Below are 12,107 nucleotides of genomic sequence, written 5' to 3' on the forward strand. Positions count from 1 at the left end.
AAATGCTTGGTGTCTTCTCACAGTGGAATCCCATTTATATCAAGCCTTACAACATTTTTATCTCACTGACGGGAACAAATTCATGTAAAATCACTAAAGGGTATCATTTGGGCTTTAAATTCTGGTGGTGCATTTGAGGTCAAAAAATGTACCTGCCAGGAAAAGTAAAATGTAAATATATTGGGAAGTATAGTAATGTACCCTGTATTAGGAGGCTTAATGAATTAGTCCTTTTCCAATTTTTCAGTTCTGCCTTCTCAGTGTAATAAATCAGGCTCCTGTATAGAGATAAAATATTTCCATTGTGCCTTCACACGGATATAGTGCTCATATTATGTTTATCCTACTTACAGAATAGCAACACTGTATTGTAAATCTTGTGGGCTCTTCTCTTTTTTTCCTCTCTGCATTTTTCCATATAACTTAATTGATTATTCCAAATAGATGCCACAAGTCAACTGGATGAAAAAGTAAATATTTAACATGTGAATGAAAATGCTATATAGATAAAAATAAGCAGTGTGTGACTACGATAAAGTATCATTCCTTGCACAAAACCAGTTTTCTGAGGTAGAGTTTGCATACTTTAATATTTTGCATAATTTTACACTCTTTATTCTCCCTGATTTTAGTGGTTTTTCCTGTTTAGAAATGAGAAGGAGATCATTAGCCTTGGTTTATACATAAAGGATGGTATTTGGGGTAACTGACAGAAGTTAAAGATTTCAGTGACTGACTGTGGTATTTTATCACTCAAAAGTGCCCCTGCCTTTAAGGGGTAGGATGGGTTGCAGGTAATCAGATAAAGGCAAAACTTTTCTATTTGAACAGTACAAAATATGCTCTAATGCATTAATCTTTTTCAATAAAGTCTGTACTCCAGTAATAAAAGGGGATTATGTTTTTCTATGTTCTATTGAATTTATTATCTTAAGAACATATATGTCTGGCTTGATAAACACTGTTCATGGATCAGATTTGTTTGTCCTGTAACCACTTGGAGGAGGTCATGAAGTTACAATAAGGTGTAATCAGGTTGAGCGTCTTAAGACAAATTTTTGTGCACTTTGAAATCTGAGCCATCTGTTTGAAGTGTAGAATGATGCTACTGGTGATCTTGTAATGTTCTGGACCATTTTTACAGATAACAAGATTGTCTCCCATTTGCTGGTGGCTGAACCAGAGAAGATCTATGCTATGCCTGACCCCACTGTTCCAGACAGTGACATCAAAGCACTTACCACTCTTTGTGACCTGGCAGACAGAGAACTGGTGGTGATCATTGGATGGGCTAAGCATATTCCAGGTACATTCAGTATTTATTACAAATAGATAATGGACAAAAATCATCACATGGGTTATTCTGTGCTGGTAAAAAAATACCAATTTTTTCCCTCCCTACAACACATAAAGTTTTTGTAAAGCTCAAGAATATTCCTACAGAACATAGTTTAGATGATCATGTATCTTACCTTGGAAGAAGTAGTGTTGTTGCTGCGAGTCTTACCATGTTAATAAGTTTCACATGCTGCTTGGGGAATTACTTTTCTTTCAGGTTACCTTTATTAACTTTCCTTCTCTCCTCTGTAGTCATCTGATTCAGCAGTATTTGAATGTAAGTAGGGCTCCTCTGTTACAGACATGCAGCACTACTGACAGAGGAGGTGAAAACTTTGGTTATGTTTTGGCAAGGCACAGAGGAATTGTACTCTTCATTGACTGATCTAGTGTGAGAACTGAATTGTACCAGCAGTTCAGTACAAAGACCTGAACTGACCCAAAGAGTCTCTTCTTACAATTTAGTATTTCCTTGGTCTGCACAGAGTGGACTGCAGTCTGCATCACATAAATACATTGATATTATAAAAGCTGACTTATTAGCAAGAAAAATGGGGGTCATCAAAAGCAATTTCTCAGAAGATTAGCAAATCCTTCAGATAACATTCCAGGTGTATTTTTGCCCCTACCCAATGCTGAGGTGTTTGTTCTTGCTTTGAGAGCTAGCAGACAAACTTAGAGAAGTCTCCAGGGTTCTCAGTCTATCACCTTTCACAAATGGTAAAGTCACACAAAAAAAGGTCAGCTTTTTCTCTTGTTTCTTAAGGTATTTTTCTTGTCCAGCAGATGAGTGAACATGTTGATGTGTTTTCATCAGCTCATTAGTTTTCTAATTTTGATAGTGGAGCCTTATTAAGCATGAGAGTGGATAACCTTTAATTCCTCAGAGTAATACGTCATTCTCATTTTAGATGTGATTTTGGGACACCTTAATAGTAGAATAAATAATCCAGTCAGTTGTTTGTTTATCAGAGTTAAAGATACTTTATTTCTAGTTTCAAAAGAAATTGCAAAGAAATATTCTTGCTGTTTGTTTGGTTTTTTTCCCTTGTTCTAACCAGTTCTTCTGGGTCATCTTGGATAAATACAAACACTATAGATATAATTGCAATCAAAGAATAATAATAATTTGTACCTTTATGAAGTGTTTTGGTTATTTTTTTCGCTTTAGAGGAAAGACAACAGCCTACAGACTCTAAAGTAGTCAGTTGAAATTTAGTCATTCACTTTGCTGCAAACGGTATATAAACAAGCTCTTGTATCACAAGCAATGTTTTTCTGGTACAGTTAACTTATTTCTGTCTCCTTAAACTAGTTTGTCTTTATGCTTTGAATGCTACAGTAATTTCTTTAATCAAATTGATGGAAGTCCCTTTCCCAGCCCACACTGAAACCAATTTATTGGTCATGATACGCCGGCTATGTTGCTAACAGTCGTAACGAACTGTCAGGCAATATCGCAGTGCAGCTAATTTGAAGTCATTAGGTGTGCAGCGTTCAGGCAACAATTTGTTACAGTGGTTAGGAACACAGCTGACATTTCTGAATGGCTTTGTTCTGAGCAGTTCTAGATGAGCCCAAGCAAATTGTAAACTAATTTAAACATCACTCTATATTATAGTAGCTACTTTGTCTTACACTGGTTGCTAATAAAGCACCCCAAATTAAGTCAAAATGAGTTAAGTAGGTGAGTTTGAGTTTCATCTTTGGAAGATACCTAGATCACCTTAACCAAAATAGAGTAGCTCTCAAAGAAATCAGTCATGCTCCATAGCAGTTGCAGGGGAACTTTTGTCAGGCTGATTTGTGAGTATGCTGTGTAGTTTGGATTTAGCTGGAGGGATGGGAAGAGCAGGGGGATGAGACTGAGCACCCTTTAAAATGATTGTTTCAGTTAGTGTGGAAAAGGTATTGGATGACATAAACTGGTCCCGAAAATTTAAAATCTGAGCAACTTGATGAACTTACCTGCCACAAGACAGCATTTTAGTACAAAGAAAGCTCAAACCTTAGAGTGCTAAAGCCACCCTAGGTAAGTGTACTTACCTGATTTCATTTACAAATGAGAATTAAAAAAAAAAAAAAAAAAAAGGAAATAAAGACAATCTTTTTATAAGCCTTCAGTTAACAGAGGACAGTGATAAAATCTGTGCTTGTTGTCTGCCATTTGATCACAAAAATCAAAGTCCAAGGGTGCTGGACATGCTAAAGGGCAAATATGTTGAGATTTTGTAGCTTGGTTTTGAACACTGGAGTATGGCTGAACTTGGAGTGCCTACTCTCAGCTAATGTCTGGCACAGAACAACTTCTGGAAAAGCCTTGATTGGTGCTTGCCTGTTTGTGAAGCTAATTAATGTTACTGTAGGCAGAAGCATAACGGGATGGGGTAAAGGATAAATTAGGAAAGGGGTACAAATTACATAAAAGTTCACTGTAGCTTGGCAGACCAAGTAAACCCTTGGTGTAAATCTTGTAGAGTCGATTAATTATACTAGTAGTGAATTTGTGCCTAGCACAGCAAAGCAGCAATCAGCAAATCTTTCTTTACTATAGTGATTTCTTAAGGTTCAGTGTAATTAAAGGCCCGTATATATCAGGTGCTTAATAACTAATAAAGATCTCAACTCTAAAGCATTGCAATGTAAAATTTGTCTTTGTGGAGGAAACCGAAGCAATGTTTTTGCTCTTCTGAAAAAAAGTCTTTTAATAGGATTATCTACAAAAAGGTAACAATGCAATATTCATTCTGCCCTGGCCAACAGTTTCCCATTTCAGTCAGAGACTAAAAAATGTTTTCAAATTATACAAAGTTCAAGTCCTTTCATAAAATCATTAGTATTTTTGTGGTATTGGAAATATTTCAATAGTTGCTTTTATTGAACAAAAAGTCTATACCATCTACAAAAGAAAATATTGAAAGAAAAATATATATGGAAAGCCTTTATCAGTAAATAGAATTAGTCTCCTTGCATTTATAAATCAAATAAATGGAAAGTGTGTTGTTATGAAACATGACCATGTCTTATCTGAAGAAGAAAAAGATCACAATGGCATTAGGAAATGCTTGACTTTAGTTAGAGAGGCGTAAGGGCACAAGAACAGATGATGGTGCCCTAATAGCCCTTTTTAAGAATGACAGGGCCCCGCCATTAGCATCCTTTTATATCCTTGGAAATTGCTCATGCCTCGCTTTTATGGTTCCTATCTGCCTGACTCTTTTTTATTTCTCTTTCAATTTCATCCGCGCTCGGATAAGCGCATGCTAACACAATATGATTGAGCTGTAAAATGGAACGCTGTCGCCTCTAATCTCTTTTATGTAGATATGGAGGTACTTCCACACTCCACTTCATTCTCTCTCCATTGTTGGCCTTTTTAGAATGTGTTGCCGAGTAATGGAGGCTCAGTCAAATATTAGAGCTAGGTTTCACAGGGTGTGATAAGAAGATTATCAGGCCAGCAGTCAGATCTATTGTTGTTCTTTGTGTCAGATTAAAATATTCTGATGTACTGTAACTTCGTTAGTAAAATACTGAAGGTGCTTAGGGAGAGAGGTTGATTCTGCTTCATCTCCTGCCTGATGAGACAAAACTCCTATTAACTGACCTAAATAAATTGTAAATGTATTAGGAAGACCCTGCAAGATTTATTTTATTTTGTTTTATTTTTGTTTTGTTTTGTTTATCTTTGAAATAAGGAACCCTTCCTTAATTCAGTATTTTCTGGTAGTTGAGCTTCCTATCCTTCACACTGTATTTTGGGGAGTTCCTATTTCATTGGTTGCATTATATTAATTAAACTTCCGCTATGTAGGGTTGTTTTCTGCTGATACCTACTTATAGCACCAGAATCTTTTTGGCACAATTTTTGTAACTCTCTCATTGACATTCACTAAAATGTGCAACTTTCTTTCGTATTAAATGGAGGCAGCAAACATTAAGCTCTTAAGAAATAACAGGAAGCTAAAGACAAAATGTTCTCTACAAAATTTGCATGCGTGAAAAAAACATCAACCAGACCACAGAAATCAACTTTTTGCACTTAAGATGAAAAATTTGTTTGGAAACATTAAATGAGAGTAATACATCAAAAATAACTAGTTACATTATTTAGTAAAGTAAGCCTGCTTGTCTTCAGCTGAGTCCCTGTTTTGTTAGAAATAACAGTGTTCAAGGAAGGGAATAGTTAGAAATTGATACTGCCGTTGGTACTAGTATTACAAAAAAAAAAAAAAAAATACATTATTTTAATGTAACAAAGGCAAGGATGTTTTGAATATTTTAGTGTTAATATTTTATGAAACATTGTTGTTCTAGCATATTCTTTGTGGAGGACAATATTTAAGCTTTCCTTTCCAAAGCACCTCTCAGGGGTGTAGTTTGACATTCTAATACTGAACAAGAACATGATTTGCTGCAGAGTTGTCATTTCCAAAATGCCCTTTTCTCACCATGTGTTTCAGAAATACCACCCCATGTAGGTAAAAGTACAAAAAAAGTTGACCACAATCAACTTGTGTGGATTGTTATTGGGGCAGCCCGTAGAGGATCTCAGCTCTGCGAGGGGGACAGGTGTATTTCTGTGTGTCTGTACCGTGCTGCCTGCTGCTGTAACATTCTTTTTTTTTGTGCTCAGCCTTCCCTAGTCCCTTGTGCTGCTAGCTGGATTTAGGGCCATTTCAGACACAACCCTGCAGCTTCTGAGAGCACCCCATCACAGGGTGCCTGTCCCTCCACAGAGAGCTGGACATGTAAATGTGGTGTTCACTGCTCATGTGACATGGAATGGAGGATGAGTTGTGAGGTGCTAAGAGGTTGGCAGGAATAATAACTTGAGCCTCCCGGGGAATCAGGACATCCTGCCCTTTCTCAAAGTGCTAACTGGGACACTTTATCAAAAGCCTGGTATCTGCCTTTCTTTTAACTCTTTCTACAAACATGCTTTAAGTACAGAAACCAGACCTGCTCTTCCTGCAAGGGAAACGTTCTTGAATTCACAACTAGTGTGACATGTGATCTAAGGCAGGCCATTCCCTGAGCCTTGAGGGTAGAGATTTCAGCCAAGAGGTTTCTCAAAAACTAATAACTTCCTTGACCCTCTGGCACTGAATTGTACAATATGGGAAATCAGCAGTTGGCTGCCAGTTTTATTTTTGAGCACTAGCGTGGATGGACCACCCAACATGGTCAGGGTTTAGATCACCATGTTGATTCAGGTTTCTCTAAACAGAATGGGACGGCAGTGTGCCTAAAATGCCAGAAGTTCATCTATCCTGGTGTTTGAAGTGCTGGGAATGGTGGCAGTTTTCAGTTTTTCATCTTTTGAAAACAGTATCACAGAGAAGACTTAACTGATCCTGCAAGGCAGGGAGGAGGAGTTAGGATAATACATGAATAAACATGTCCACAAGTCTCCTAGCATTTCCAAAACAAAACAAGGGTCTGTAGTGTGGCAAAAGGTAGTAACCAATGGATCTGTTCAGGTTTTTAAAAATTTTTAACATACTCAGCTGAGATACAGTGTTGGGCTGTTGATGAATCTGTTGCTGAAGTCAGTGGCAAAATTTCAATAGATTTGGGTACAAAAGAGTAGTAGGCTTTGTGTACAGCTAGAGATGCACACGCTCTTGATGTGTCTGCTAGTTCCAGTTCAGAACTCAGAGAGACAGCACAGGAGAGGTGAGAAGGTTTCTAGTAATGCTAGGCATAGATGTCCTGGGGTAAAAAAACCAACTTTAGTTTCCAGGTTAGTCGCTTCTGGCATTTTTTACTTGCATTAAATTAAGGGGAAAAAAACCTCAAACATATAAACATCTCATCACCTGCAAATTATACATGAGTATAAAATAAATGCACAGTAAAACTCAAAAAGGCACCTGAAACTTCTGCTAGTTATGACTTCAAAATCTGTACCTATTCATTGAAAAAGCTTGTTTAAGAGTAATCATTACCAAAAAGCATAAATAAAGTAAAAAAAAATTAATTAACAGGTTACAAAAGAACTTTGCTCAATTCTTATCTTTAAATATTGTGGGGGTTTTTAGGAAAAAAAATCCTATATTTAAAATCCTTTCGAGATCAGAATTAAACAGTGACTTTATGCATCTATTAAGTTCACCTTTTATTCATTTACAAGTATTTGTTTTTTTCCTTCTGAATGACTGTCTCCTTTTCTTATTTTGTTCCTTTTTTTTTTTTTTCCTTTTTTCCATCAGTCCTCTCCCTCCACCCAAGCCCCCAACATTCACACTACACTGTCTGGCTGTTGCACTTTTTTTTTTTCCCAGTGTCCCCCTTTATCTGCCTCAACCAATCTCCAAATGAATGCATGTCTATCATGGCCTTAGCTTTGACACTCTGGATATATTGATTAATAGTTGCCCTAAGCTCCTTTTAGCAAATCAAATTTTCACTTTTAGCAAGGATTTCGCCTCTGATTTATTCAGCAAAGTGAAATGCACTAAATTGACTTTGACATTCAGGGAAAATGGCTGAAAAACAAAGAGAGGAGGAAAGAGATATAAATTGTGTGGCAGCTGGAGACTTCAAGCATAAAAGAGGCTGTTTTCTATAGAATATCACTGGTTAATTTGGAAACATGCATTTAGACAGGAGTATAAATTATTTTCTTTAAATTAGATGTTTTTTAGACCGAGGATTTGGGATATAGTAAGGTTTACTTAGCAAAAGGCAATATATTCAACCCAAATTCATCACTTGCTAATCATGGTGCAAGTGTGGGACCCACTTTTGTTACCACTAATAATTATTATGTTAAACGAGAGACAAAGAGGTTTCTGAGTAGTTTTATAATGAGGTGCTAAATTGGTAAATATCTTCCTACCACTGCATTATGTTGTTCACTCCTGTGGCCTTTTAAAAATAAGAAATGATTAATAAAAAGAGAGCAAATCAACAGTAATGAATGCCAGTGCTTTTCATTTTCTTTCTATAAACAAAAATGGCTAGTTTCTGAGTCTTAAATGCAGAAGTACAAAAAGATGTAGCAGCCATTTGCTATTATTCTTCCAGCAAAATCAAGAGTGTTATATTACACTGGGTGACTTGTAGACTCAGTTAGAGATGTTGTATGCTCACAGATGTTGCATGATAGAAGTAGCAGGAGGCTGAAAATGCTCCCCTTCATATTTACAAGTGTTCAAATACACTGCTAAAATGGAATAAAAGAGAGGGGAAAAGAATGAGAAAAATATTATTCTGTTCCATTAGCAGATCTGAATATTTTTGAGAGGGGTGTACAAATATGCAAGCTAAAACTGCAGGAAATGGTTTGGGCTTGTTTTGTGGTCAGAGACTACAGCAAATATTAAAAAGAAATGCAGATGGTAGTTTGCTCAGTTAATCTATAGAGACAGACCAGGAGCCTTCGGTAGGATCAGTTGTCATGGGTGTACAAGTCAAATGTGCTGTGCCAGCCTCTGTTGTTCAAGGATCTGGCCCTGAAGGGATAAATCCCCATCAGTAGTCAGTGTATCAGTGGGAGCTGAGAGTTTCCTTTGTCCCCTGTGTGTACTCACTACCTCAGGACTCTGCAGCACTGTGGAGAATTGAGGTTTAAGCAAGTATTTCCACTTAGGGGACAACAATACTCACCTTTGTACCCACTTCTTGTGTGACAAATGGGTTTACTAGATTAGGTCTGTGTAAATTGCAGATGACTCAGTAGCAGTTTTCCTTCTTCTAAGCCAACAAGGAATTAATCTTATTACCAGAGGGTAAGAGGTCTAAATGTATCTTAACCTTTTTAATTTTACTGTAATCTCCGTTCTTTTTTTTTTTCCTTGGAAGCAAGCTGGATGTGAGGCTTCAATAATAATGGTCTTTTGCAAGTGGAACAAGCATCTCGAGTGCCATACCCAAGACAGCTGGGCACATTAGATTTTCAGCCATGTGACTATTCCATCATTCCATCACTACCCCCCATAATTTAGCTCAACTTTATTAATAAATACCATTGGTTAAAAGTACATTGTATGAAAAAATTGAAGCTTCTGAAATAGTCTTTTGAAGGGGTGTCCTGTCCCAAACTTCCCCAAATTGTACAGTTCATACCTCAAGGATGGCCAGCTTCTTACAAGTAGTGCATGGCTGCAAGGCAGGAAGATGCCTTGCTCAGAAACGTAGAAAGAAAGTTGGAACAAATCTTGACATTATTCCTTAAGTGAGGAATTTGCAGAAGCAGCAAATGCAGCAGAACTGAGCCTGTCATTCATGTTCACCAAGTATCACTTCTGTATTTACAGAACTCCTTTCCTCTAGAAAAATAAAGGTTTGTTTCAACCAGATTCACAGTTTAAAGAACATCAAAACTGGGATTTTTTCAGTTTGAAAATTCCTGAAAGTTTTGTTGGAGATAAGATGATCAATTTTATATGTCATTTAAGTTGGCCTCTGAAAGGATCATAGCAGACACTGGCAATGCAGAAATAAACTTAGAGCAACATAGCCCTCTTATGGTAGGCCATTTTAAACTAAGCATTTACTTATCTATACATACTTATCTGACTAAGCTTCCAACAAAAATATATTTACTTTGTTCTGGGTGGGGAAGAAAAGAGCACCTTCTCAGTCATACATGTTGACACAGTAAATCCAGGATGGGAGGAGGGAAAGAGCCAGTTGCTTAGGTTGGATTTAGAGCAGACAGGTCTCCACCTGTATGACTGGGTCAGAGACACAGGATGGTCTAGTTTCCTAAAGTCAGCTGAGACCAGTTAAATACTGCAATTCTAAGAACGCCTCTACTTTCTCTCTGGATAAGTTCAGCTTCACACCTGCTTAACCTACATTAGAATAGGATTAATTACCTGAATTGCAATGCCCCCTTAGCCAGTCAGCACGTTTCTGGCAGGGCACATGGTGACCTGGGTCTGGTTATATATAGTGTATGGATAACAGGGGAGCACCTGGGTTGTAATGGCAGGGCTCAGTCCAGCCTGATACAAGAATCAGCAGTTTTTAGAAAATGAGTCTGCAGTAATTGCCTGCTGCAGCAGCTGGATCATACAAGGGCTTTATGAACTCATGCCTTCATTGGTAGTAAGATTTTTTTTTTTTGGGCAGTGCTCAATTTATGCATAGCACTTATAAATATATAGGCATGTATGTGTGTACAGAAAGAATCCCAAGAAACAGAGAATCCAAAGAATGCAGGTACTGGATGCCCCTATATTTAATTACTTAGATGGAGCAGTTACTTAACTGTAACTTTTGACTTGGTGTTCCATGTTACTTTAGTTCATCATCCACAAGTTTACTACTGTGTAGCAGGCAGTATTAAAATAGTTTGGTGATTCTTCATGCAAGAAAACACACAACTTGCCTTTCATTTGAAAACATGTTCTGGAAAGTTCTCTGAGAATATGTTGGTCTGGCCAAGGTATTTTCCACACTAAACTCCTGAGGCACGGATTATAGACAAGTGGAAATTTCACAGCTCTGACCCTTCTCCCCAAGATGTTTTCATCTGCTCTGTTGTGCACCATCAGTTTCAATCAGCTGCATTAACAGCTGAGGTGAAATCAAATACTGAAATGAGATGCAGCTACAGATGCAGAAGGCTCCAAGTTCAATGGAAATGGCACTTGCAGAGTAGAGTCAGCTCGCTTAGCAAGTCCTGACATGTTATGCTTGAGAACACTGGAGCAAAGAGTTGTGGTGAGGGTGGAGAAGAGGCGGGGGCAAATCTGCAGTTTTCGTACATCCAGCTGTTGGAGAGATTAAGAGGGAACAGTTTAGTAGATAATGACTGCTGCTCATACATTTGTTCAAAGAAGTTGCACTTCTGGCATAAATATATCATGACACTGGCAGGCTGCAGAGGGTGTATTTCTAGACAGAGATTTCTTCTGGCTGTGCTTTAGCATCATGCCTGCCCTGCTGAACAGACATTAGACTCCAAACTTGCTATGATTCAAGCTATATCTGGTAACATATAAAACTTTCTGTGACCCTTGTGTCTCTCATTAATTAACTCTGCTTGCAGTGAGAAGAATTTAAGAGTCCTTCCCCATATCAGTCTCTTGTAGAAAGCCATTCTACTCTGTGATCCGTTCTTCACTTTACTACTTTGGAGTTTCCCAGAGATAAAGTTAACTGTTGGGTGGATTCAGGAGCAGGTTGCTTAGTGTCAGTGAATCTTCAGATAAAGATACAACATGCAAAATGCATTGTGAATTCCAGATATATTCATTCAGTGATATTTTAGGAGTAAATTTTGAAGAGTTTCTTTGTGTTTTGAGTTACTTGAATATTTTCTGGACTCCATTAATGAGTTGTGCTGAATGCTTTGCTGAATGTATTCAACCCAGATTTGGAGATTGCAGGATTGCCTGGCACATCAGTGGTGATGAGTAATTTTCTGTGTTCTATAATCCTCATATGTGAAACACACCATGGGCTCTGTAATCAAGAGGCCACTGGGAAACAGGGTGCCCCAGACAGGCAGTGCAGGTAGGAGTGGGGACAAGCAGGGCATGTGCTGTGCAGGGTTATTCCTGCTTTCTCTGTAGCATAAACCTACAGAGGGCAGTGTCTGACAAGAGGCTTAGGTGGCATTACAGGAGATCAAGTCAAGAAAAGAGGCTGTTGACAAGGAGCATTTGCATGTTCATGACCAGCAGCATCATAATCAGCCAGCATCAATGACAAACATAAAATCTTTCAGAGAACCTGCTAGGAGGAAGAAAAAATACACCTAAAACCAGCTTGTGAGAAGGTGATAGGAACAAAGGGCTGCCATGGGTCTC

General features: G+C 37.9%; 1 protein-coding gene across 9 annotated transcripts in view; it reads left to right on the forward strand.

Moving 5' to 3' along the window:
• The window catches only part of ESRRG (estrogen related receptor gamma), a 389,158-nt gene that overhangs the window by 340,023 nt on the left and 37,028 nt on the right, over positions 1–12,107 (forward strand). For all 9 annotated transcript variants that reach the window (XM_015621015.3, XM_033513291.1, XM_015621011.2 and 6 more), the window contains one exon: positions 1,145–1,306. In XM_015621015.3, coding sequence (XP_015476501.1) covers positions 1,145–1,306 — 162 coding nt within the window. The remainder of the gene's footprint in view (positions 1–1,144; positions 1,307–12,107) is intronic.

Source organism: Parus major, chromosome 3 (assembly GCF_001522545.3).
Source record: "Parus major isolate Abel chromosome 3, Parus_major1.1, whole genome shotgun sequence".
Taxonomy (NCBI): Eukaryota; Metazoa; Chordata; class Aves; order Passeriformes; family Paridae; genus Parus; species Parus major.